The following is a 22,883-nucleotide window of genomic DNA, read 5'->3' as shown; positions in this document are numbered from 1 at the left end:
CCTCTTGGAGAGTTGTTTTGGGAAATAATCCCATTTTCAGCCCCCAGCTTTGCCCCCAGCACTCTCTGTTTCCCTGCTGTTCAGGCAGGATGTTTTGTCCATCAGTTAACCCCAGCTTTTATCAGCTCAAAGTGTAGCAGGCACAGCTCAGACGTCACTGGGAATTTGGGCACCACAGCTCAGGAAAGGTAAAAGCAGCCAAGCAGCAGCTCTTCCTTTCAGTTCAGTTGCATACCCAGTGGGCTTGTTACTCTTTGCCCTAAAGGAAAACAGGAAGAAACTCCCACCTTTTCCCAGAGCTTTCCTTCCTGGACATCTCACCACTGCTGCCAGCCCCATTCCCTGTCCCTGGGCAGCTCCCTGCCATGGGGCTGGGCAGGGAGCACCCACCCCACCCCCAGAAGGTGCTGGAAGGCTGGGCTGCACTTACCCCACTTGGTGGATGTGCATCCCCTTGTTGGTGGGGCTGGCAGGGGCCGACTGTGTCAGCGAGGAGGTGTCCAGGATGCGCTGGGGGCGAGCGTTGACCGTGGCCTGGGGAGAACACAGGGAGCCTGAGCAGCTGGCACGGCCCTGGCACAGCCCTGGCACAGCCCTGCACAGCCAGGCAGGGCAGGGAGGGAGCTCTCTATGGCTGGGGGGCAAAACAAAGCCCCCAGGCTGCTCCCAACACCAGCTGCTTCCACTGCTGGCTCAGGCAGGAACACTTACCCGAGGGTGCCTTTGCTGCCTGCAGCCAGGAGCTGCCCAGCAGCCCAAACACAGGGCAGGGGGACAGGCTGGGCTCCCCTCGGTGACCCCCACAGCCACCAGCCTTTCCCTCACACCTCAGGACTGAGTCCTGCAGCTCCCACCATGGCCATAAATCGTAAAGCACGTTCTGAGCCTGGAGGAAAGGAGGCTCAGGGGGGATCTGGCTCTGCTCAACCCCCTGACAGGAGGGGGCAGCTGGGCTCTGCTCCCCAGGGACAACAGGACTAGAGGAAACAGCCTCAAGTTGTGCCAGGGGAGGGTCAGGTTGGATATTGGGGAAAAATACTTCATGGAAAGGGCTGTCAGACATTGGTACAGGCTGCCCAGGGCAGTGGTGGAGTCCCCACCCCTGGAGGGATTTAACAGCCAGGTGGATGTGGCACTTGGGGACATGGTCAGTGCTGGCCTAGGCTGTGCTGGGGGAATGGTTGGACTGGATGGGTTCAGAGTACTTTTCCAGCCTAAATGATTCTGTTATTCTCTAATTCAGCCTCAAGCCTTCCATTAAAAACACCTCGACAAAGCAACCTGGGCTGAAGCAAACTTTCCTCTTAAGACTTTTTGATTTCAGGAAGTCTCTAGAGGCCAGCACTGAACCCTGGGTCCTTGCTGTTTGTTTTGGTGCTCACAAAAAGCAGGCCTGGGCATTCTCCAAGGCTCAGACCGGGAAGGAGAACTGCACCATTCCCATCTGCATCATAAACACAAATCCCAGGGCAGCCTCAGCCTGGGAGGGGCCCAGCAGTGCCTAATGAGCCCGGGGAACAGAAGAGCAGCAGATTCCTGCAGGAAGGCTGCACGCCTGGGCAGCCCACACACCGGCTGCTCACACCCAGCACAGCCCCAGAGCCCTTCTGGAGAAACAGATCCACAGCCCTGGCTCCAGGAAAAACCTGAGCAGGACACTCTGGTCTCCTTTGGTAACAGCAGTCACAGAATCAAGAACTTGGAAGGGACCTCTGGAGATCACCCAGGTCAGCCCCCCTGCCAAGACAGGGCCACCTGGAGCAAGTGACACAGGAACGTGTCCAGGGGCTTTGGATGTCTCCAGAGGGGCTGGGTTGGATGGGACAGTCAGAAGAAATTCTACCCTGTGAGGGTGGGCAGGCCCTGGCACAGGGTGCCCAGAGCAGCCGTGGCTGCCCCTGTATCCCTGGCAGTGCCCAAGGCCAGGCTGGACACTGGGGCTGGAGCAGCCTGGGACAGTGGAGATGTCCCTGCCCATGGGATGGGCTTTAAGGTACCTTCCCACCCAAGCCATTCCATGGTTCTGCAATCTTTAGTCCCCCAGCACTCTGCAGATGTGGAAGTCCACGGAGAGTTTGCCCAGCTGCTCCCACTGAAGCCCCCAGCCCCAGCCAGGTCCCCCAGACCCGAGCTGTGCTCTGCTCAGCTCTGCCAATGGAAAAAAATCTCAGCTGGCCCAGCTCCAAAATAAAGCCTCTCCTTCTCTGAATTTTACAGTAATGAAACCAAAATATGAAACCCCTGGAATATTCAAGTGTTTTATATCACCTGAGGCAGTATTTTTGTTTAAGCAAGAAAAAGAATTTTTGTTTGCATTCACTGGTAAAATTCAACCCCCGAGAGGGCAGTGCTGGCACACACCGGGGAGGAGCAGCGCCCACGTCCAGCACTCCCTTCTACATCCAACAAGCTCCAGCAGCATGAAGGAAATGTCTCAGGACACAGTTAGCAAGGATTTAATTGTCACTGATTTGCATCAGACACTGGCCAGCTCCTGCCTGAGCTCCCACAGAGCCCGGAGCTCTCGTGGTCCTGCGGCACCGCTCATGGAACGGGACCAGGAACAGGCAGGGAGGGTCTGAGCCTTACACTGTGCTGGGCAGCTCACAGGCTGCGTGGTTGTGTTTTGGGGGTTTTGTTTTCGTCACAAAGCCTCATTAGAAGGCACCCAAGGCAGGTGGTGCTGGCCAAAGCAAAGCCCCTGCCATGCACAGCACGACCCCAGGAGCGAATGCTTTCCTCACGGGTCTCGGGCTAAGGCAAAGGAGAACAAATAACTTTTGTTCCCTGAAGCATCCCCAGATCAATACCCTTGTCCATGGGAATGCTTCCTGTTTTCCAAGCCTGTTGGAAGAGCCGTTGCCTTAGGAAGCAGGGGCAGAGCAGCTGGCCCAGCCGTGCAGGGGGAGATGCAGGAGACCCCCAGAGCCTGAGCTCTGGGACTCAGGTCAGCACCAGCACAGCCAGGCCCACGCTTGTTAGAGGCAACATGGAATTCCCCCATCAGCCCCAGCATTCCTAGGGATGTGACAACAGAATGATCACAGCTCCTGCTGGCACAGCAGCATGGACACCAATACTGATACTGACCCACCTCTCCACTGGCCAGGGAGCAACTCCTGAAAACACATTTTGGTCAGGAAAAGCACATCTGCTTCCTCTTTATATCCCTTTTAAAAGTAGGAGCAACATTTCATTTTGCAAAGAGCCTTCCAAACACAGAACTGAGTTTCATGCATCTAGAGCAGAGAGATGGAAATCTTCCACCTTTTCCTTTCCTTCTTGCCCTCATTTGGCATCTCCAGCCTGTCATTTGCTGTACCCCTGTCTCTCCAGGGAAGGGCAGAGCTTCCTGCCCCCACTGCCAAGAGAATCCTCTGTCCCAAACCCAGCCCTTACCACTCACTGCTATGTGCACTTCAAACAAACCAGAGTTCAAGTCAGTAACTATTGTCTCAAGAGAAAAAGTAATTTCAAAGCAGAGATCTCTGAGGCATTAAGATGGCAGTGCACAATGCTGGCATCTCTTACTGCAGCTCCAGCTCCACAGCCCTGGGCTGAGGATCTGGGGCCATTCCCTGGAAAGGCCCAGTAAGAGAGTTCCCATTGCAATGGCTCATGGTCTGGATGCTTGAGAGGCCAGAAAGGTTCACACTGAGCTTTCTGTGCCCAGCCAGGGGACACACAGGGTGAGAAAATGTCCTAGGGTGGCCTGGCCTGGGCAGGGGGAAGCTGCTGCCCCAGGGTGGCACCTCCAGGGACATCTTGTCACCCCCAGGATGAGATGGGATGAGGATGGAGGTTTAGGCACCCAGCCTGGGCTGGGGTGAGGAGTGGCAGGGGTCTGCATGCTGACTCACATGTACTAGTTCACCTGGGTTGGAGAGCCGTTGTGGCTTCAGTCTGCAGGCCAGTCCCACTTGCATTATCTAAATCAGTTTGCAAACGGATAATTTAATGAAGGATACTTAAGGTTTATCCCAGGGACTGATCTAGACAAGTAGACCTCTAAACTGGACCTACTGTCCGAGGTCTGCACCTCATTTATACCCTAAAACAAGCCCGGGCCCTCCCCCATTTATTCATTTTACCTGATCAGAGTTCAGAGCAGAGTTTATCACTGTGAAGCATTAAAAGCTCCTTCTGCTAAAGGCAGAGCCCTCCAACAGACCCATCCAGGTCAGTCTGCCTAAGCCTTGCCTAAGCATGAAAAAATCCACATCCAAACACCTGGCAGGCACAGGTGAGCAGGGACAGGCACATACCTTGTAGGCAATGCTGTTGAGAACCTTCATGGCCAGGTCGGACACGTCAGGATAGGGGTCAGCAGCCAGGTGAAGGAGCACTCTCCAAATTTGGGTATAAACACTGTTGAAACTCACACCTAGAAAAATAAAAAACACAACAAACCCCAAAGCCCTGCAGCACATGACAATCCATCAACTCCCAGTCTTTGATCTGATGTGAGAAAATTCATTAGAACTCCGAACAACCTGATGGCATCTCAGGGAACATCAAGAGAGGAGCTCAAAAACATCCCACATGGGCATTTTGGCTCCCTTTTGCCTGTCTGTGAACTCTGCAAGGGCTTGTGAAATCAAAGTGGGAGGAAGCAAAATAAATTAAAGACTCCCTAAATCATCCCCAGTCAAACTCCTGCTTTTCCAGGCTCCTGAAGCAAATCACCTGGAAAGGCCAAGTGGATAATGTTGGGTTTCCTGAGCTGAAATACTTAATGGTGTAAACTCACAGTTACTGCCCTACAAATAAAAATACAAAATAAAAATAACCGCAAATAACTGTTGTGGCTATTTTTCTTGAATTGTCCAGGGGCTTGTACACTCTACAAGTTTACTAAATGTTTAAAGCAAAGCTTTAGGAGTCGAGCCCTCAGGAAGCAGCGAGTCCAACTCACTCTTTCCTATTGACATTTGTATCAATTCCTCCAATTTGTTATTTAATGAGCACATCAGCTGTTCGGTATTTCGGCAGAAGGGACCGACAGATTCAAAGTACAAATCAAATTAATAAGCATTTGCAACAACTGACAAAATTCTATGAACATTTTATTTTGCTGCTTTTGGGCGAGGATTTGTTGTTCTGCCTCCGAGTCCTGCCGGTGTCTGATCGTGCAACGCCCCGCTTGGGAGTGCAGCCATTTGGACAATGTTAAAGTGGTTGCACTAACAACAAAAAAGAGCTAAAATAGAGATTTTAGATGAGTCACAATCAGTGCTAAATGACAGATCAAGCTGTTACTGCTTTTCCTCCCGTGTTTCTGGAGGCATCTAAATATAAAGTTGGGAGAAAGGGCCCCTTGGTCACCAAGCAGCTCCTCACCTGGCAGAGCTACACCCGCTCCCTAAACCAGCAGAGCAGGCTGGGACAGAGCAGTTCTGAGCTCTGGCTGAGGGCAGCAGAGGCTCCAGGAGCCTGCAGGCTGCCCTTGGGCTGAGAGGGGAACCTTCCTCTGCCCCAAGTGCCCAGAGTGTGACAATCACTGCCAAGGGCCAAGGCAGCCCCATAACCCAGCTCCTCCCTCTCACCCCACCTGCAGAGGGTCTCTCTCCCACCTGGCATCCAAAGGATGTTCCAAGTGGTGTCTGCTTAAATTTGCACCTGGCAACCTCACAAGGGAGCACCTGAACTGTGCTGTTTGTGTGCTGGGGGTGACCCATGCAGACCCTGCAGCTGATCCCAACCTTCCCAAGGCAGGCCAGGGACAAAGCAGAGAACCCCACAGGGCTTGGGACAGACCTTAAAGCCTGTTCCACACCCTGCCATGGGCAGGGACACCTTCCACCACCCCAGGTTATTCCAACCTGGCCTTGGACACTTCCAGGGATCATGGGGCAGCCCCAGCTTCTCCGGGCACCCTGTGCCAGGACCTTACACCCTCACAGGGAAGGATTTCTCCCCCATATGCCATGTAATCCTGCCCTCTGGCAGTGGGAAGCCATTCCCCTTTGTCCTGGCACTCCAGGCCCTTGTGTAAATCCCCTCCCCAGTTCTCCTGCAACCCCTTTAGGCACTGGCAAGGCTGTAAAACCTCTAACAATGTAATTTGTTATAAGGCTGTAAATTGTAAAGGCTGTAAACATATATTTATATAATATTGTATAATATTTATATAATACTGTAAAATTGCAAAGGCTGTAAATATATAACAATGTTAAATCCTGGAAGCTTCTATTAACCAAGGAAAGAAAAACTGGAGGGGGGAGGATAAAGAACAAGAAGGGAGAGAGGCAAAGTGCTACAAGGTGTGGGAGGAAAAAAGGCTCAGCTCGTGAAGCAGCAGCCAGGTAATGTCTGAGGTGTGCTCAGAGCTGTGCCCAGAGCTCTGCCTCCCACACTCCAGCCTGTTACATAAGGGCCAGTGGGAAATCTGGATGCCTTCAATTCTTTAAAGCCCTTGAAAGAGAGTAAAAGGAAAGGGAGAGGAGGAAGAGTGAGGGGGGCACCCAGCTGATTTCCCAGGGGCCCTGATAACCACCTCAATCACAGAGGAAGAAACACAACGACATTTTTTATACATCTAAGAATCAGGGAAAAACCAAATTTTAAGCAGAACTGTGCCAGTGCAATTCCCCCTTCACCTGGCAGCCTTTGAGGAGAACACAGGGAATTTCTCCAAAGGCACCTGGGGCTCAGGGCTGGCGCTCCCAAAGCTGCTCTCTCCTGCTGCCACTGCCCCACTGTCAGAGCAGGAGTGACACATCTGACACAGTTCCCTGTCAGATCCTGAGCTCCAGTTCCTGGGAAAAGGGAGCAGCAGAGGTGGCAGGAGGAACAGCAGCTCCATTTCATCTTTAGGGTTCCAGTGCCCAAACTGTCTCTGAGATTCAAACCAGGACCCGAGCAGGGGCTGGGCACTAATGGAAGCAGACAGCTCTGTAATTAGTCACTGACTCCCAGCCAGTTCAGTGCACCTTGCAGGGTGGGCTCATGTTTACAAAATGATCTCTCCCTGCTAAGAATGTCAAAAATAAATTGCCTGCCTTTCCCTGAGTTGGATTTTCCCTGCACAGGTGGGGGTCAGCTCACCTGTGAGCCCTGAGGACAGGCTGGGCTCCAGCAGCACCAGGGAGAGCCACAGTGCATGCAAACCCCACTGCTGATGGCTTTATTTATTCCCTTTGGTTTGCCAGGCTGGGACAGGGTTTCTTTCCAATCCCCTGTAAAAATCAAATCACTGCAGTGATTTGAAGCCCCACAGATGGGGCAGTTCCGCTTCCCACTGGCACGGCAGCAAAGCCAGACCAAGGGCTGCTCCCTGCTCCCCGAGTCAGCTCCTGGGAGGGACAGGAATGAAACCCTCACACAGGCAATGCTGTGCAGGGAAATGCAGCTGAAATATTCCAGGCTGAACAGCCCTGAGGATTTGGGGAGCTGCTTCCCCTCAGTGCCAACCACAGCTGCTCAATGTGCATGCCACGAACCCCTCCTCCTGCCAGGAGGGACCCCGGGTGAAGGGGACACCCCAAATCCCCACAGCTCCCTGAGCTCTGCTCCCTGCAGGCACAGCCCAGCCCCTGAGCCCTCCTGGGGCCCTCCTGGGCTCACCCTGACCCCTGGGCAGAGCTGCAGCTCCCCCTGCTCCACAGGAGCCAGGAGCAGCTGAGCAGAAGGAATTCCTCAGGGCAGGCACCCCTGGGCAGAGCTGGCACCACCACCAGGGACACAGCCCGCTCTGAGCAGCCCCTGCAGCAACTTCCCATTCCCAAACCCCACCCAAATCTGTGGATTTTGCTGCTGTGCTGTTCCCAGCTACACACACTGCTGGCTGACCAGCTCCTTCTCATTATCTCTGTGCATTAACAGAGTAGGAGGCTCCCCTGCCCCAAGCTCTGCTTCCTGCACCTCCCTGTCCACCTCCACCTCTGCTCTCCTCATCCTCGCTGCAGCAACCTCCGCCCTCGCTGGTACTCTGAGGCACATCCTGGCAAGTGGCAAACAGCTCTCCACCCCCAGCCTCTCCTGCTGGAGAAGACAATTCCCCAGCATTTCATTGCTCCAAGATTTATTTTCCTCCTTCTTTGATCACTCCTTAAGATAATCTTTCCAGCGAAGCTCTCTGCAGGACAAAGGCTTTCATCGTGCAGTTTGGATATGAATAATCAGCCTCGAGGTATGCAAACCCCCATTTAATTCCATCCCTTTTCCTATCTTAAAACTGAACATTTCCAGGACACCAAGATTAATGAGTGGCTGTATGGAAAAGCAGCAAGGCTCAGCTTCCCTTCCAAAATGATGTCTTTGTTGACTAACCACAAACTGCCTCTTGCCAGCTGGAAAAGTGGGCCAGAAATAAATGTCTCTCCTGGTACTGGCCTGTCTGGCCAAGGAGCAGCTGCCAGAGAACACAGAGCTCGGCTGAGAGCGTGTGCTGTGGCATTTGGGGAGCCATAATGGGGACATTTGGCCCACAGCTAGCTAAGGAACTGCTCGTAAAATGGGACAAGGAGGAATGGAGAGGCTCTCCTCAAGTTTTTGGGCAGAAGTCATGGTATGATGCCTCAGTGCCAGTGTAGAGACTGATCCAGAACAACCCCTCTCATGCCAGGTTCCTAAAACTGCCAGAGAAGAACATAGACCTGAGCTTCAGCAGGTTGTGGCTGCCCCTGGGATCCCTGGAAGGACCCAAGGGCAGCTTGGACAGGGCTTGGAGCACCCTGGGGTAGTGGAAGGTGTCCCTGACCACGGCAGGGGTGGCACTGGATGGGCTTCAGGGTCCCTCCCAACCAAAACCATTCTAGAATTCTGTGATCAGTGAATCAGCTTAGGACAGGAATGCAGAGCACAGAACACAGACTGTGGCTGAAAATTTCTCCTTTCCCTCTTACACACCAGATTCCTGCTTCACTTGGAGTCTCCCCATGTGCCCCAAACACCTTTTCCACTGCTCTGGCCATCTCAGCTGCCTGGCAGAGGTGTTACTGCAGAGCCAGAGCCCCATTTCCTCTTTCAGAAGACAAGAGCAGAGCACAGCACTCCTTCAGGCACAGGTCTCTGCCCCACTGGCCTCCCCAGCTCCCCTGCAGCAGCAGCTCAAGGCACATTAAGGAGCAGGGTTAGCCTGGGCTGCAGAGCTGTGGGGGTGGCTGGGGCTGGTGGCATCTCTCCTCGGGGAGCAGGAGACAGGGCTGGAGGATGGTGATGCTTCAGAAGGAATGAGAGAAGCCTGGCTTGCAGCAGGCAAATGGGGAGGTAATGGGATTCTGTGCGAGTCATGAATTTTAAACACTTCTCTAAGCTCTGCGTTTCCAGCTGGGTCTGAGCTCTTTGATGGATCAGGAATGAGGGAGGCCTTGGAGAGCTGCTCTCTCTTTCCAAAGTTCCCCTCACCACCTCCAGCTCCTCTCCAGAGCCTTTTCCAGCTGGGCTGCACAGCTCTTGTGAGACACACACCAGCCATCAAGCACACACCAGTGGAAATGGGAAAACTCAAGTCCTAGCTCAAGATGGAGAGACATTTCCTAACATCCCTGCCATGCTTCAGAAGATCCAATGTCATTACTGATAATCAAAAGCAAATTAACTGATCAAGTTCCTAATGAACTCATGATTTTAAACTGCCACAGGGGTTCAGTAATTACAATCCCTGAATCTTTCAACTCGGGAGAGCCAAATCACCATTAATTCTCCTAGAAAACAGAGCAGAGAAAATGTTTCTTTGGTCAAGGCAAAGGTGATTTCTCCCTGAGTTACTCTCTTTGCACTGATTTGTGAAATATGGGCCCATTTACTGATTACAGAGGAAATACAGAGACTTCCCCCAGCATTTCCCTGTGCATGCTGCTTTCTCTGGAAGGAGGCCATTCCAAAAGCCAGGTCCTTCTGCTTGCTGCCTACGATGCTGTGCCAAAATGGCTCAGATTGTTTGAAAAGCTACAGGTAGTTTAAAGCCAAGCTGTTGTGGCCCCCACATTTTTGTGCCTGAATTCCTAACAGGATTTCAGTGCAGCTTAGACCTGGAGCCAACAGCTCCCACTGCCATCCCTCTGCTGGGGTGAGCCAGCCACACACAACAGGGAGAGCAGGATCCCAACCTTCCCCCAGGGCAGGGCAGAGAAGGAGGGCTGTCCTCACCTATGAGGGAGTTGAGGGAGGAGTAGGAGCTGACTCTTCTCATCTTGTCAATGGTCTCGAAGGACAGGATGTACTCCTCGTTCTCAGGGCTGCCCAGCGTGCTGCTGGCACTGCTGCTCGTGCTCAGGTTCCCAGGGGAAAAGGCCACAGAGCTTCCAGCTGCCAGGACACAACAGCAGATGCTGGAATGAGGACTAGCAAGAGAACAATTTTCACCCAGACAAAACAGCCCTTTTCTAAATCCTGCCAGGCTCAGGGAAGGAAACCCCTTACCCAGGGGGCAAAGCAACAATTCCCCCTTTTAATACTGAAGGATTAAACACAGAACAAGCAAAAGATTGAGTTAAAAATCCACTTATGCTTGGAAGCTGGAAGGCACATTTTTAGTCCCCAAACACTCAGAAAAATCAATGCTAATGACCAGAAAATTGCAACTAATTACGAGGGGGCTACTCATCCCAGCCCTTGGAGCTGGACAGTTTGGGCTGTGCTGTTTCCTGGCTGGCAGGAGGGGCATGGGAAGTGCCTTACTTACACTCCTCGTTGAGGCTGAGGTTCTGCAGGCTCTTGTTGAGGCTCCTGGCGCTGGTGACGGCGCGGATGTTGCCGTAGGAGCTGACGGAGCGCAGCCGCGGCGTGCAGGGCCCGTCCCGCACCGGCGTCAGGCTCCCGCCCTCTGCGAGGCAACAGCAGCACTCACGGTCATGGCTGGCACCAAACCCAGCCCCTAACCTGGGTTAGTGCCCAGCAAATGAGTCATTGAAACGCCCCTGACTGAACAGTTTGTCATTCTCTGTCGGGCAAACGGGGGACACAGTGTGACCGTGGGTCCAGCATGGATCCCGTGTCTCTGCTGTCCAGGAGGGGAGTTGGGGACATGCAGCAAGGCCAGGTGAGCCCAGAGGTCCTGGTGACTCCTCTCTGCAGGCCCAGCCCCTGTGCCAGGACAGCTGGCCTTGGGCAGCTCATCTCTGCTGCTGCTTATCAAACCCCTCCTGGATTTGCTCATCATCAGGAGCTATGAAAATTCTGGTTTTCTGACCAAATTTCAGGCCTGATCTCAAGTCATATTTCACCCTGAGCACACACAGTCCCACTGTTTCCCTGCAGAGTGGTTGCACTGTGGTGGGGGGCCAGGCCAGTGCTTCCAGAGTGTCCCACTTCAGGGTTCTTTTGGATCAGGAAAAGCCCTGTAGAAACACTACATGCATGCAGTGTTTATTTCCTGCAGCAAATGGGGAGGAGTTAATTTTCCAATATGATTCAGTTATTCAGAGGACAAGGAGACCAAACCACTCTGTGCAGAGACAGCACACAGTCTTCAAGATTCTCCTGTTATCCTTCAAGATTTCCACTGCAGTTTACATCTAAAGAAAAGGTGAGGTCAGACACAACTTCACCAGGACATTTCATTCCTCACATAAAGCCTCAGACACAACAAAAGGGATGGGGCCACAGGCTCAGAGCACAGAGTTCTTCCCTTCCTTGTCTGGCCCTCCCAGCAGCAGGGCTGGTTCATGGTGTGCTGGAGCTCTCACCAGGTCAACGTGACACTGAACATTCACGTGTGACTCCAGAGGGGAGAAGGAAAATGAGCTCATCCTTGACCAGGATCCTTCAGCCTTGAGCTGAAGGGAATCTCTCTGAATGGACAGGAGGCTCCTGGTGAGCTGCAGCCAAGGCTTAGGTGGGGACTCAGTGCAGGATGGATTTCTGCAGTGCAATATCTCACAGGGCTGAACAGACACCACATGTCCCCTCCTTGTCACCCACCGTGTCACAGCAGGGCTCTTTAATAAACCCCCACCAGCAAGAAGCTGTGTTGGGAAAACTCCTTAAATAATCTCCAAGTACTTTCAGACCCTACATCTCCTAGCCAGCCAAAGCCAAGCCCCCACCTGGAGCAGCTGGAGAAGGGAGAGGGTAATTCTTCTCCTCCTCTATGAACTGCAAGGCCACGGTGCAGAAATTGCTCTCGTACTGAACCACCAGGTGACTCAGGGCCACCACCAGCTCCTGGGGAAAGAGCACAAGAAACATCTCATGGGTACACAGTGAGGAACAAGGGACTGAAGGCAAACACTGCCCAGCATTGTTGGTGTTACTGGGTGGCCACCCAGGGTGGTAATTCTCACTTAATTCAAGGGGTGAACTGCAGAAAGGCAGAGGACTCTGTCTCACACCTAATTCCTCAAAGCCTTTCCTCTCTGGACAGGCTTCCTCCCTCTGGAGTAGCCTGCTCTAGTGGGAGGTGTCCCTGCCTAGGAGAGCAGGGCTTGGAACGAGATGAGCTTCAAGGTCCCTTCCACCATCCTGGGGTTCTGTGGCTGATTCTGACAGTCTGCCAGACTGATGCAGTGCCAAGGCAGCCCTGACCTGGCCCAGCTCACAGGATGTGTGTGGCTCCCTCAGAGCTGGGGTTGTGCCAGGGCTGGGGGCTCTCAGCCCTCCGTGGCACAGCTGGACCCTCGTGGCACTGCCCAGCCCCACACAGAGCTCAGCCCCTCCAGGAGACACCTCCTGCCTGGCCCCTGGGAACAGCAGGCAGGAGGCAGAGCTGCCTTTGGCTGCTGTCTCTGCTCAGGGACTGATCTCCCAAGGAGAGATTTATGAATCTCACAGAGCATTCCGTGTGACATGCAGCTCTCTCCTGAATTAAACTGATTAAATGCTGGAACGAGACAACAGAAATGAATCTTTGCAATGCTGCTGACAACTGCCAGGGTGTTGATGTTCCAGTAAAGTAAACACAAACATTAGGACACTTCAGAACAGCCCTCAAAAACAATCCAGAATGTCAAAAACCATTTAATGTACTATTGATGTATGATGGTGCCTCAGAAACTGTAGCTCTCCCAAAGCTGGAGAGTGTGGCAGCAGCTCTCTGGGCACAGAGAACAGGCACAGATTTTCCCAGAAAAATCCTGGGAAGCTGTGTAGAAGCTGTGAGAAACTTAGAGGAAAAGAATTCAAACAATTATTATCTCTCTTTCTGTAACCATTGTTTATAGACATGGTTCTCTAGAGTGTGTTATTGATAGCAACCAACAGTATGTGAAAAGTTTTCACTTTGAGACCTATCAGGTCTTAGGTCCACCATTGCTTCTATAAGAACTGCAGACTTCTAATAATAAAAGTGTCTTTCATGCCTTCTAGATCATGGAGTCAATGCTAATTATTACCCAGCTGGGGGCCTGCTACCACAGGAGAGCCACTCTGGAGCAGCCTGTGGGGTTCTAAAGGCAGGAAGAGCTAGAGCTCCCTCACTCCCTGCACAGAAACTGGGTTTCTAAAGGAAAAAAGAGAGCCATTCTTTCCCTCATGCCCTGCCCAGGCTGTGGGGTTCTACAGGCAGGGAGAGCCATTCTCTCCCTCATGCCCTGCCCAGGCTGTGGCTCAGGCAGCAGGGCAGCCCCCGGGCCCAGCCCAGCCCCTCACCTTGCGGACCATGGGGCTGCCATCGTTGATGAGCTGGGCCAGCATCATGGCCACGTTGTGGTCGATGGTGGTCGAGTGGTCTGTGCGCTCCGCTGAGTTGCCCACGAAGGTGCCCAGAGCAAAGACTGCAGCACAGCGAACCTGGCGACACAAACAGCCCTGGCTGTCCCCTCTGCTGCCAAGGGGCTCTCAATTTTTTTATCCCCGGCACTGCAAACCTGAGTCTGCTGGGCCAGGGGAGCCCCTGGTGAGCAGCAGCTCCAGCAGCCTCAGCAAACTGGGTTTGAAGCACTCACAGATGCAGGATATGGTTAATTTCCCAGAATACTCAGTGACCTTCCCATGGGTGACTCTTCCAGTTGGTGCTGCCTTTAATATTAATTAACAGGAATAAGGTACACACAGCTCCTGTTGGGATGTGGATCTTTTACAGGAGTGCTGACTACAGTCCTCAGTTATGGGCTTAGGTGATGGAAAAATGGAGAAAAATCAGGGAAGATTTTGGAAAGCCATCCCACCTCTGCAGAAACACTGCTCAAGAAGTGGGGAGGATGGGGCCAGGGACAAGAAGAGGAGGATGCAGGACAGAGGCTGGATGTGGAGGGGGATCTCATCCCTAATCCCTGCACGTTATCAGAGCTGTTTATCTCAGCTCCCTTCTCCCAGGGTGTGTGCTGGGTCTGATGGGCTCTGTCAGTCACTGCCAGGCCCTGCACAATCCCTCCACTCCTGGGAGTGTCACAAAGGTAAAACACAGCCAATTAAAGATGCATTTTCACAGTCAGCAGGGGGAGAAGAGTTTTCATACTTGGACAAAAAGACTAGAAGGTTTTTTATAAAACACAGTGAGTTTTGGGACCACAGTTTCAACAGCTTCTGATACGCAAGGAAGCAAAAACCGTGGCACTGCAGTGCCCAGGTCCCAGGGGTCTGGGGCTCTATGAACTCCCTCTGCATTTCTTTGAAAGCTCTTCTCCTAGGGTGATAAATTTTGATTTTGGGGCTTGTTTGATTTGCATCACCTTGAAGAAACAGCAGCAAGATCTTTCTCGGAACCAGACACAAACACAAAGCTCTAGAAGGCCCTGCTCTGCAGGAACTCCTGCCAATTCCAGTGGCGCTCACCAGAAGAGCTGGAGTTTTACCTCTGGGATTGGATCTGAGAGGAGGCTGTAGAGCTTCTCATGGGCGCTGTCTCTCACTCCACACCACCTGGCTGAGTCGAAGTTCTGCCAGATCCTCCCCAGACAAATGGCCACCCACTGCCTGAGGAGCGGGTGGGGATCGTTCAGCTGCTCCAGGCAGATCGCTATCAGGTTCCCCTGCAGGCAGGCTTCCTGCAACACAAACCAAGCCTTTTGTTTGGGATGACAGCTTCCCACCTCATCCCCACAGAAGGAGACTATTTTCTGAAGGAGTCAGGAAGCCAAGAGAAAATAATCGTTCAGCGGTTCCAGACTGATTTTGTTACAGAATAGCAGCAGCATGAAAGGAAAGGCAGCCAGAGTTGATTAGACAGTTGAGCAATAAAATGCTTTCTGTAATGCATAAAACTTGGTTTTTCCTCTTTGGAAACATTCCTTGCACCTGTCAGAGCCCCAGGGTGTATGGCTCAATCCACAGACCATTCCCAGCCATGAGGCTCCTACTGGACAGGACCAGGAACTCTTCCTGTGCCAGTGGCTGTGCAGGGACCCTTGTCCTTGTCCCTCACTGCCAGGTGCTGGGTACAGAATGCCTGTCACATCTCCAGGCCAATTCTTCTCTTAATCCACAGAGAAATAACAAAAACCAACGCTCCAGTTCTGTTTCCAAGTTCAGGTTTGGGCTTAGTGCAAGCCAGGACACTTTCACCAAAGCAAAAGCATGAGGCAGAGAGAGGTGGGATGGGATGAAGGGAAAGGGCTGCTGGGACTCACCTGTCCAGTGTTGTAGTTGTTGACAATCACAGCCAGGATGAACGCTGTCATTGTCCTGTGCTCAGCCTGAAAACAGCACAGACTGAGGTTACCTGGGGTCAGGAACAGCCACAGCCCACCCTGAACACAGGGCATCATCCCTAGAGCAGGCTGTGCCATGTCAAAGATGAGAAAATTCCAGCTTTCTTTCCCCTCTCTTGGCACCAGCCCTGTTACGCCCCACCATGCTCCCAACCAGCTCTGGAGAGACCCCAAACAGCCTATGGGAACCCAGCTGCTGCAGAGGGAATTTCCAAAGCTGTGGGGCAATTCCCTGTTCCAGGAGCCACCCTGGAGCCCCAGCTGCACCCTCAGAGACCCTGCTTTCAGAAGCCCAAAGGAGTTTGTGAAGCCTTGGCTGGGTGGTGCCTGTGTCCCACAGCCCAGCTCAGCACTGGGTGCCACTGCAGGGCCAGGCAGCCCCATGTGGCACCAGAACTGCAGAACATCAGCTAAAGCAAGGCCAGGAAATGCTAAAGAGTCTGAATAAATGTGACTTGTCCTTACTGGCATGTAAGGATCTGCCAGGACTGAGAGGAAATACTTGTGCCCATTGTCCTTCACCAGGTCAGCCTGGCACGACTGAAATAGAGACAAGAAAACCACAGTGAGAACCACAACACACACATTTGTTCCTCCTGTGATGTATAAACCTTTCATTTTTTAACCATTTTTCTCCATCCTTGTTTTCATTTGAGAAGCCAAATAAAGCTCAAGCTCTTCCTGGGGGCTGCAACCAGACAGCCCCAGGGGCAGAGCAGGGAAACCTCTGCCAGTGCCACAAAGAGCAGGAAATGTGAGCTCCTGCTGTGGGCAAGAGCCAGAGGAGTCACCTTGTGCCACACTGAACCTCCCCAGGAATTCCTGTCTCCTACTAGAGCCAGCCCAGGCTGCAGAGCTGCTCCTGGGGAGCACAGGGCACGCTCCTGGGCTGGGCTCAGGGGGAGCTGAGAGCTTGGCTGACACAGCTCAGGCTCCAGGCTGAGTTCTGGGGTCACTCAGAGGGGATCCAAGTGGAGAAAGCGAAAATGGAAGGGAGGAAACCCTGACTTGGCATCAGCTCCCTGTGGCACGGGACAGGATCATGCATTTTTCATCAGGAGGAGAAGGGGAAGGAGGGAACTAATTGCTGCAAGGGGTGGGGGGGATGGCAAGGCAGAGATGCAAGGGAATATTTTATTGCTGAGGAGAGTGAAGCTGCTGGTTTTGGCAGAGCCAGGAGCAGAGAGCCTGGACTGCTGCCAGGCTGCAGCTACAGGAGAGGCTTCCCCAACTCCTGCTCGTCCCAGGCTCCTCCCAGAGCCTTCCCAGTGTCAGCACTTGGTGTTCCTCACACAGAACCAGCCCTGGACAGCAGCACAGTGAGCCTGCACGGGCCACCCTGCTGCTCTGCCTCTGCCGCCCAGCTCCTGGGGGGAGGCAGGGCCACAAAGCCCCTCCTGAACCCCTCCCTGCTGGGAGGAAACCCAGCAGCCCTGACACCTCCTCCTCTTCCTCAGGGAAAAAACAGCTCAGCTCCTCTGGAGTAGGAACACAGCGTGACCCAGCCAGGCTGCAGGCTTGGTGTGCAAGTTCAGACTAACAGAAATATTGTGTTTGCAAGGAGCTGCTGCCTGTGCCCCCCCAGCAGCATCCACAGCACTTCCCCCTCCTCCCCTCCCACTCCCACCATGTGCTGCTGGAGTGAGTGAGTGAAACAGCACAAAGAAACCCAAACCCACCATTTCAGAGTGGTTTTTTTGATGTTTTCTGTAAACCTCAGCATGCAAACAAGTGAGGCAATGCCAGAGCATGGGAGGGAAGGTGTGAGGGGCACGACAGCACAGGGAATCACACCTGAGCCCCTGGCACACACCTGGGGCTGAGGCACCAGCCTCGGGTGCACCACAAAGGAGCTTTTCCAGAAGAGCTCTGAGATGAATAGTTTTCATTTTCTTTGCTTTCCCAAATCCTCTTAGGATGTTAATGAAAATATTGTTATAAAACTAAACCTGACAATGCTGGATCAAGAGCAGGAAAACCTTCAGGAATTCAGTGCTATGCTCCATACTGAAGTGCAGAAGAGATACAAAAATAACCCCAAAGAGGAAAGATCCAACATCCACAGCAGTTCAGGCATTCTACATGGACTTCCAATTGTGCCTGAATTAATGTGTGCACCTCTCCTAAAAATTTTACAGTGCTCAACTAATTGCACCCACAAACCACTCAGTCAGAGATACCACTCTACAAATTTACCTGCAATTACTTCCCAGCTTCATTATTTATTTGAAAGCCCAGCAAGCAGAGCTCTGGCTGAGGCAGTGCCCTGCTGGGGCAGGAATACTCACACTGTCCACTGCCAGGATCTTGGCCCAGATGAACACAAGGAGAGGTCTCAGCTCACGGGCTGAGCTCTGCAGGAGCTTCAGCACATAGGGGAAAATGCCAACAGAGAGGGCCTGGAGGGAGAGAACAAATCCCTGTCAGTAAAACCCAACCCCCCATGGCAGCTGAGCCCCCAGCAGGGCCCAGGATGCAGCATCTTTACAGACACAGCTGAGCAATCTGGTAGGGAATAATTCCCCATGTTTCCAGCAAAGAGGGGATCCCTGTGTGTTTGTCTGTTGTTATTTTAATCTTGAATGGCACCAGGTAGTTCCAGACCCATTTGGTCCATGGAGACCCTGAGTTAAGCCAGCACCAGCTTCCTCTCCTGCCAGCCTGAGCTGTTTTATGCTCCATATCCTCACTTCCCTCAGCTCTGCTGGCTCTCCCAGCTAAACACGTCACAGAGTTCAGGAATTCCAGCCTTCCCACTGGAAATTAACAGGTCTCTCCAGGAGGAGGTAAAGCAAACCACTACAAAGTGCCATCACTGAGCTGCTCCACGACCAGCTGGTGCTTCATCTTCATCACTTTTATCATCAAACAGCTCCATTTACGGGAGTGCTTTAAACTGCTCCTGTTTAATTCTTATTTATGCTCCACACTGTGCTGCCACTTTCCAAACTGCAGAATGCAGCTGCTGCCTGCTCAGAAGAGCTTGTAAAATCCAGACACCAAACAGATAAAGGAGGAGAAGAAAATGGTGCAGCCAGTAAGCAGAAAGAACACATAATAAATGCACGTGCTTTTTTCAGCTATTTATTTTATATGACAAACCTCCTTACCTGCCCCAGATATTTCCTCCTGGTTTATCCCTTACATTATTTCCCAGTGAACTGTTCCCAAGGAAGTCCCTTTGCTGTGCTGGCAGAACAGGGGGATGGATGTGATGAACACAAAGCCGTGTGACACCACTCCACTGCCCACACACGAGCACACCACCTGGGCATCTGTCACTGCTGTGCTGATGCTCCCCAGCTCCCTCCCCTCAGCCCCAGCTGCATCCACCACCCCTGCTGAGGCAGAGGGAGGGAGGGAGGGATGGAGCCCACGTGCAGCCCCCACGCACCAGACTGACAGCCCAGGGCCCCAGGTCCAGGAACCTCCCCAGCAGATCCAGCGCTCGCAGCCGGTGCACCTGGCTCAGCAGCACCTGCAGGGCAGAGGGAAGGGTTACTGCCAGGGCAAACTGCTCCTGGGCCTGCAGGGCAGAGGGAAGGGTTACTGCCAGGGCAAACTCCTGCGCCTGCAGGGCACAAAGCCTGGTACCCAGGAATGCTCCTACTGGAGCAATCCCTAGGGATCCCAGCTGCCTTTCCCAGCTCAGCAGCACCTGCAGGGCAGAGGGAAGGGGTTACTGGGCAGGGCAAACTCCTCCTGGGCCTGCAGGGCCACTGACAGAGCCTGGCACCCGGGAATGCTCCAGGAATGCTCCTGCTGGAGCAATCCCTAAGGGTCCCAGCTGCCTTTCCCAGCCCAGCTCCTGGTAGCTCCTGCAGCAGGACCCAAAGGACAGCTCCAGCCCAGCCTCCCTCTGCTCCCAAAGCTCAGGAGCACAGGAAGAGGCTTTGCTTTCCTTGGCAAATCAATATCAGAGACTTAAGAGGGAGCAAAAGGTCATGTTGGTCGTTAATAAAAATCTCATTAAAATGGAGTCTGACAACGCTAATGAGGTGGTGCTTTACTGGCTTATACCTACCCTGGTGTGAAATATTAACAGATAGACTTGCAGTTCTTAATCTCCTTAACAGATGTAAGATATTGGAATGCAACGTTTAATCCTCAGTTTAAATTGAGGAACATCCTTCAGCATGGATCTCGGGCAGAGAGACTCCTTGATTTACCTCCCCAATTCCATCCCCTCCTCAGTGTGTTTGCATGCTGCATATTGAAATTAGATTATTTTTCATCTTTAATATTGAAGAATAACTAAATTACTTGGCTCACATCTCACACTCTGGATGACTGGTACTGAGGTGGTGCAGGAAAAGTCCAGAAGAAAGCAGGAGGATGTGATAATTACTGGTGTGGGTTCACTCTGAATATCAGAGCTCAGATCTCAGGACAGGTCATAAGAGAGGATTTTGGTCATCCTGCCCTAGTTGGCAGCAGCCTATTCCATCAACCAGCCCAGGAATAACAGGGACAGCTGTTTGGGATTACAGCAGGAGCAGAGAGCAGGGCAGGTGATGCTGGAGCAGGGCTGGGATGGCAGGGGCAGGAGGTACAGCTGGGACCCTCCAGCCTGCAGAGAAACCAAGGAACTCCAAACTCTCTCAAGGAAGAGAGCTAACTGGAAAGGCTGTCTGGGTGAAGATGAACCCCCAGCTCCACACTTTGCCCTCCCACAGCACATTCCCCCAGAGCAGTCTGGGTCTGACTGGAAAAGCTCTGGTTTGCATTGTCCCCCATAAACAAAGCCCTCGGTCTGGCAGGATTTCCCATTCCCAGCTCCCCACTGGGTCTGCACAACACCCTGAGCCCAGCTGAGACACATTCCAGAGCCTGGGCTGAGGATGGGGGCAGCTCCTTGATTCCTTTATTGCATGATTCCTCCTGGTGAGTGCTGGAGGTGCTCACGTGCCACCCCACGCACGCAGCCCTGCGTCACCGCGCGTCCCCGCCGTCCCCAGGCAGAAAATGGGGAGTTAATTACATCCACACACGCAAATGAGGGACGAGCCAGGACACAGGGGGATCACTGGTATGTCACAGTCTGTATTTTAGCAGGCATATTTTAATCCTCACAAAGGCAGGATGAAGTCAGGCCTGCAGTGAGCTGTGCACAGACCCCACAGAGTGACTGTCACAGGGATCGAGGCTGGCCAGGCTGTGTGTGCTGCTGCTCTCTGATGGCTTCTCTCCCTGGGGTCTGAAACAGACCAGAGAGGGTCTGAAACTCCCTCCCTTCCTGCCCTGGATCAGCTGGGCTTGGATTCTCAGGATGCTCAACCCATCTTATTCCACTGTACAATTAGTGTGCTATAATTATAACAACAATTACGCTGTCCCAGCTCAGATTTGCTCCAGGCAGGAACACAGGTTCCTTTGCCAGGTGACCCCTCAGTTCCACTGCAGTCACACTCCTGCAGAGTCTGCTGGTGCCAAACAATCCATGGAAAGTAGCAAAGTTGGAACTGGAGCAAAATCCTGCCTGCTTCCATGGCAGTGACAGAGACAAACCACACATCTGCTTATCCACCTCATCTCTCAAGGCTTGGGAGACTCAGGAAATTAAAATCTGGTCTTGCAGAGATGGATGGTGCTGTCAGTCACAGACCCAGCTGACAGGGAAGGGGAGTCTCCTCACAGATCCCTGTACAAGGAACATTCCTTTGAAAGAAAGGCTTTAAATTGTGCTGCCCACAGGTCCCTGGCTGGGGTTTGTATTTCTGTCAGCACAAACTGCAGGGGAGGGGAGGCCAGAGCAGGCTCCAGATGACAGCTGCAATCCTGGTGCTGCAATAGAACATCACCTGAAACACTGAGTTCTGCTTCCCCTGGATTTCCTCCCCTTCCAACACGAGAGCTCTGCCTGTCTGAGCAGTGCCTGCAGAGGCTCCCACCCTCCAGGCCTGCAGAGCCCTGGCTCTGTGCTCCTGCAGCAAGACTTCAGCCCCACACTGAAGGGAGCACTTCCCAGGCTGTACCAGACGGATAAAAGATATTTCCAAACGATTTATGCTGCAGTAACTTCCACTTTCTGAAAACAGGAAGATAAAAGTCTCTGTCTGACAGAGCTGGGACACAGAGGAGATGCCAGAGGAGGGACAATGAAGATGTGCTGCTCTGAGAGAGGTAGCAGAGCCAGACATGGACTAGAGCCACAGGATGGGGCAGGAAAAGCACTTTGGGTTCACCCACATGGGTCTGGTGAACTCACAGCAGCTCTCATTTATCCTGGAGAAGCCCCTGGTATTTGTGTTCCCAAAGGCCACTGGGTCGGCTGAGGGGGCAGGAGAGACATGAATGCATGGCAGGGGCAGGGAGAGACAGGGACCCCCCTGGGATGGACAGGGAGTGACAGGGCCATCCCTGGCACGGGCACAAAGGGACAGCCCCAGCACTGACCTGCAGGACGATGGGCAGCTGCTCCGGGGGGTTGCGGTTCTCCACGCCCATGGTCAGCCACACCTGGAAGGCTGTGAGCTGCTCGGCGAAGAAGGGGCTGTGCTGGGGGAGCAGAGTGGGAATGCAGCGTGGGTTAAACACCAAGGCAGGAGTTCTGACACCTGTGGACCTCACTGTTTCCTGAAGCTGTGGTTTGTAACTGATACTTGTTTGCTTGGGGTTTTCTAAATGCACAAAAACTTCCCAAAGACTGAGCAGACACACACATCCCTTTAAATGTGTTGGGAAAAACAGGAGGAAAGAGTAGAGAAAGAGGAAGAGTGAGCACAAAAGGTCCCGGGGAAGCGTGGCTGCTCTCTCCCCAGAGCAGCAGATGGAGCAGCAGAGGATTTATCTGCTTTGCAGAGGCCGTTTCACTCCTGCAGCAGCACTCGGAGCTGCCTCTGCCCCGTCCTCGGAGACACAGCCCAGGTGCAATGAAACAATGAAAACAAATTCCTCTGCTCATCTATCACCCTGAGGGTATGGTGCAAACTCGGGGTGAGAATGCACTGACCAAAGCACACAGCAGCTTCCAGGTAGGAATCCACAGAGAAACAGGAATCAGTGGGGAAGGAGGGAGGGAAGAGATGGAGGAGGGAGAGGAACCCAGCCCAAACCCGTCCCTGCAGGAGCACTGGGAGCCCCCAGCAGGTCCCTGTGCCTCACCCAGGTGCTCCCCAGCCCTGCCAGGCTGACAGTGGCCACAGTGACCACAGGGATTGTCCTTTCCCTGCTCCCTGGCCAGCACCAGCCAACCCCCCCACCCAAGCTGGAATCGGCTACACTCTGGCACCCAGCCCCAGCTGCACACTGAGGCTGAACCTGCCTCCATTCCAGCCCAAATCCACAATAAACCCCATTTGTCAGGCCTGAAAACCAGCCTGTAAATTGTTCCCAGCCTAGCCTGAATCGATC

General features: G+C 53.0%; 1 protein-coding gene across 2 annotated transcripts in view; it reads right to left on the bottom strand.

Moving 5' to 3' along the window:
- The window catches only part of RPTOR (regulatory associated protein of MTOR complex 1), a 98,833-nt gene that overhangs the window by 26,714 nt on the left and 49,236 nt on the right, over nt 1-22,883 (bottom strand). The window contains exons 11-22 of one of the 2 annotated variants that reach the window (XM_041485668.1): nt 21,927-22,028; nt 18,925-19,008; nt 17,819-17,929; nt 15,996-16,070; nt 15,450-15,515; nt 14,676-14,867; nt 13,531-13,671; nt 11,991-12,108; nt 10,628-10,768; nt 10,093-10,251; nt 4,266-4,384; nt 431-534 (exon numbers count right to left, since the gene is read on the bottom strand). In XM_041485668.1, the coding sequence (XP_041341602.1) occupies nt 431-534; nt 4,266-4,384; nt 10,093-10,251; nt 10,628-10,768; nt 11,991-12,108; nt 13,531-13,671; nt 14,676-14,867; nt 15,450-15,515; nt 15,996-16,070; nt 17,819-17,929; nt 18,925-19,008; nt 21,927-22,028 (1,412 nt within the window). The remainder of the gene's footprint in view (nt 1-430; nt 535-4,265; nt 4,385-10,092; nt 10,252-10,627; nt 10,769-11,990; nt 12,109-13,530; nt 13,672-14,675; nt 14,868-15,449; nt 15,516-15,995; nt 16,071-17,818; nt 17,930-18,924; nt 19,009-21,926; nt 22,029-22,883) is intronic. The other variant, XM_041485669.1, reaches the window with a different exon arrangement.

The sequence above is a fragment of the Pyrgilauda ruficollis genome, unplaced genomic scaffold (genome assembly GCF_017590135.1).
Source record: "Pyrgilauda ruficollis isolate IOZ18807 unplaced genomic scaffold, ASM1759013v1 scaffold72, whole genome shotgun sequence".
Classification (NCBI taxonomy): Eukaryota; Metazoa; Chordata; class Aves; order Passeriformes; family Passeridae; genus Pyrgilauda; species Pyrgilauda ruficollis.
This window is presented reverse-complemented; position numbering and strand designations above follow the sequence as displayed.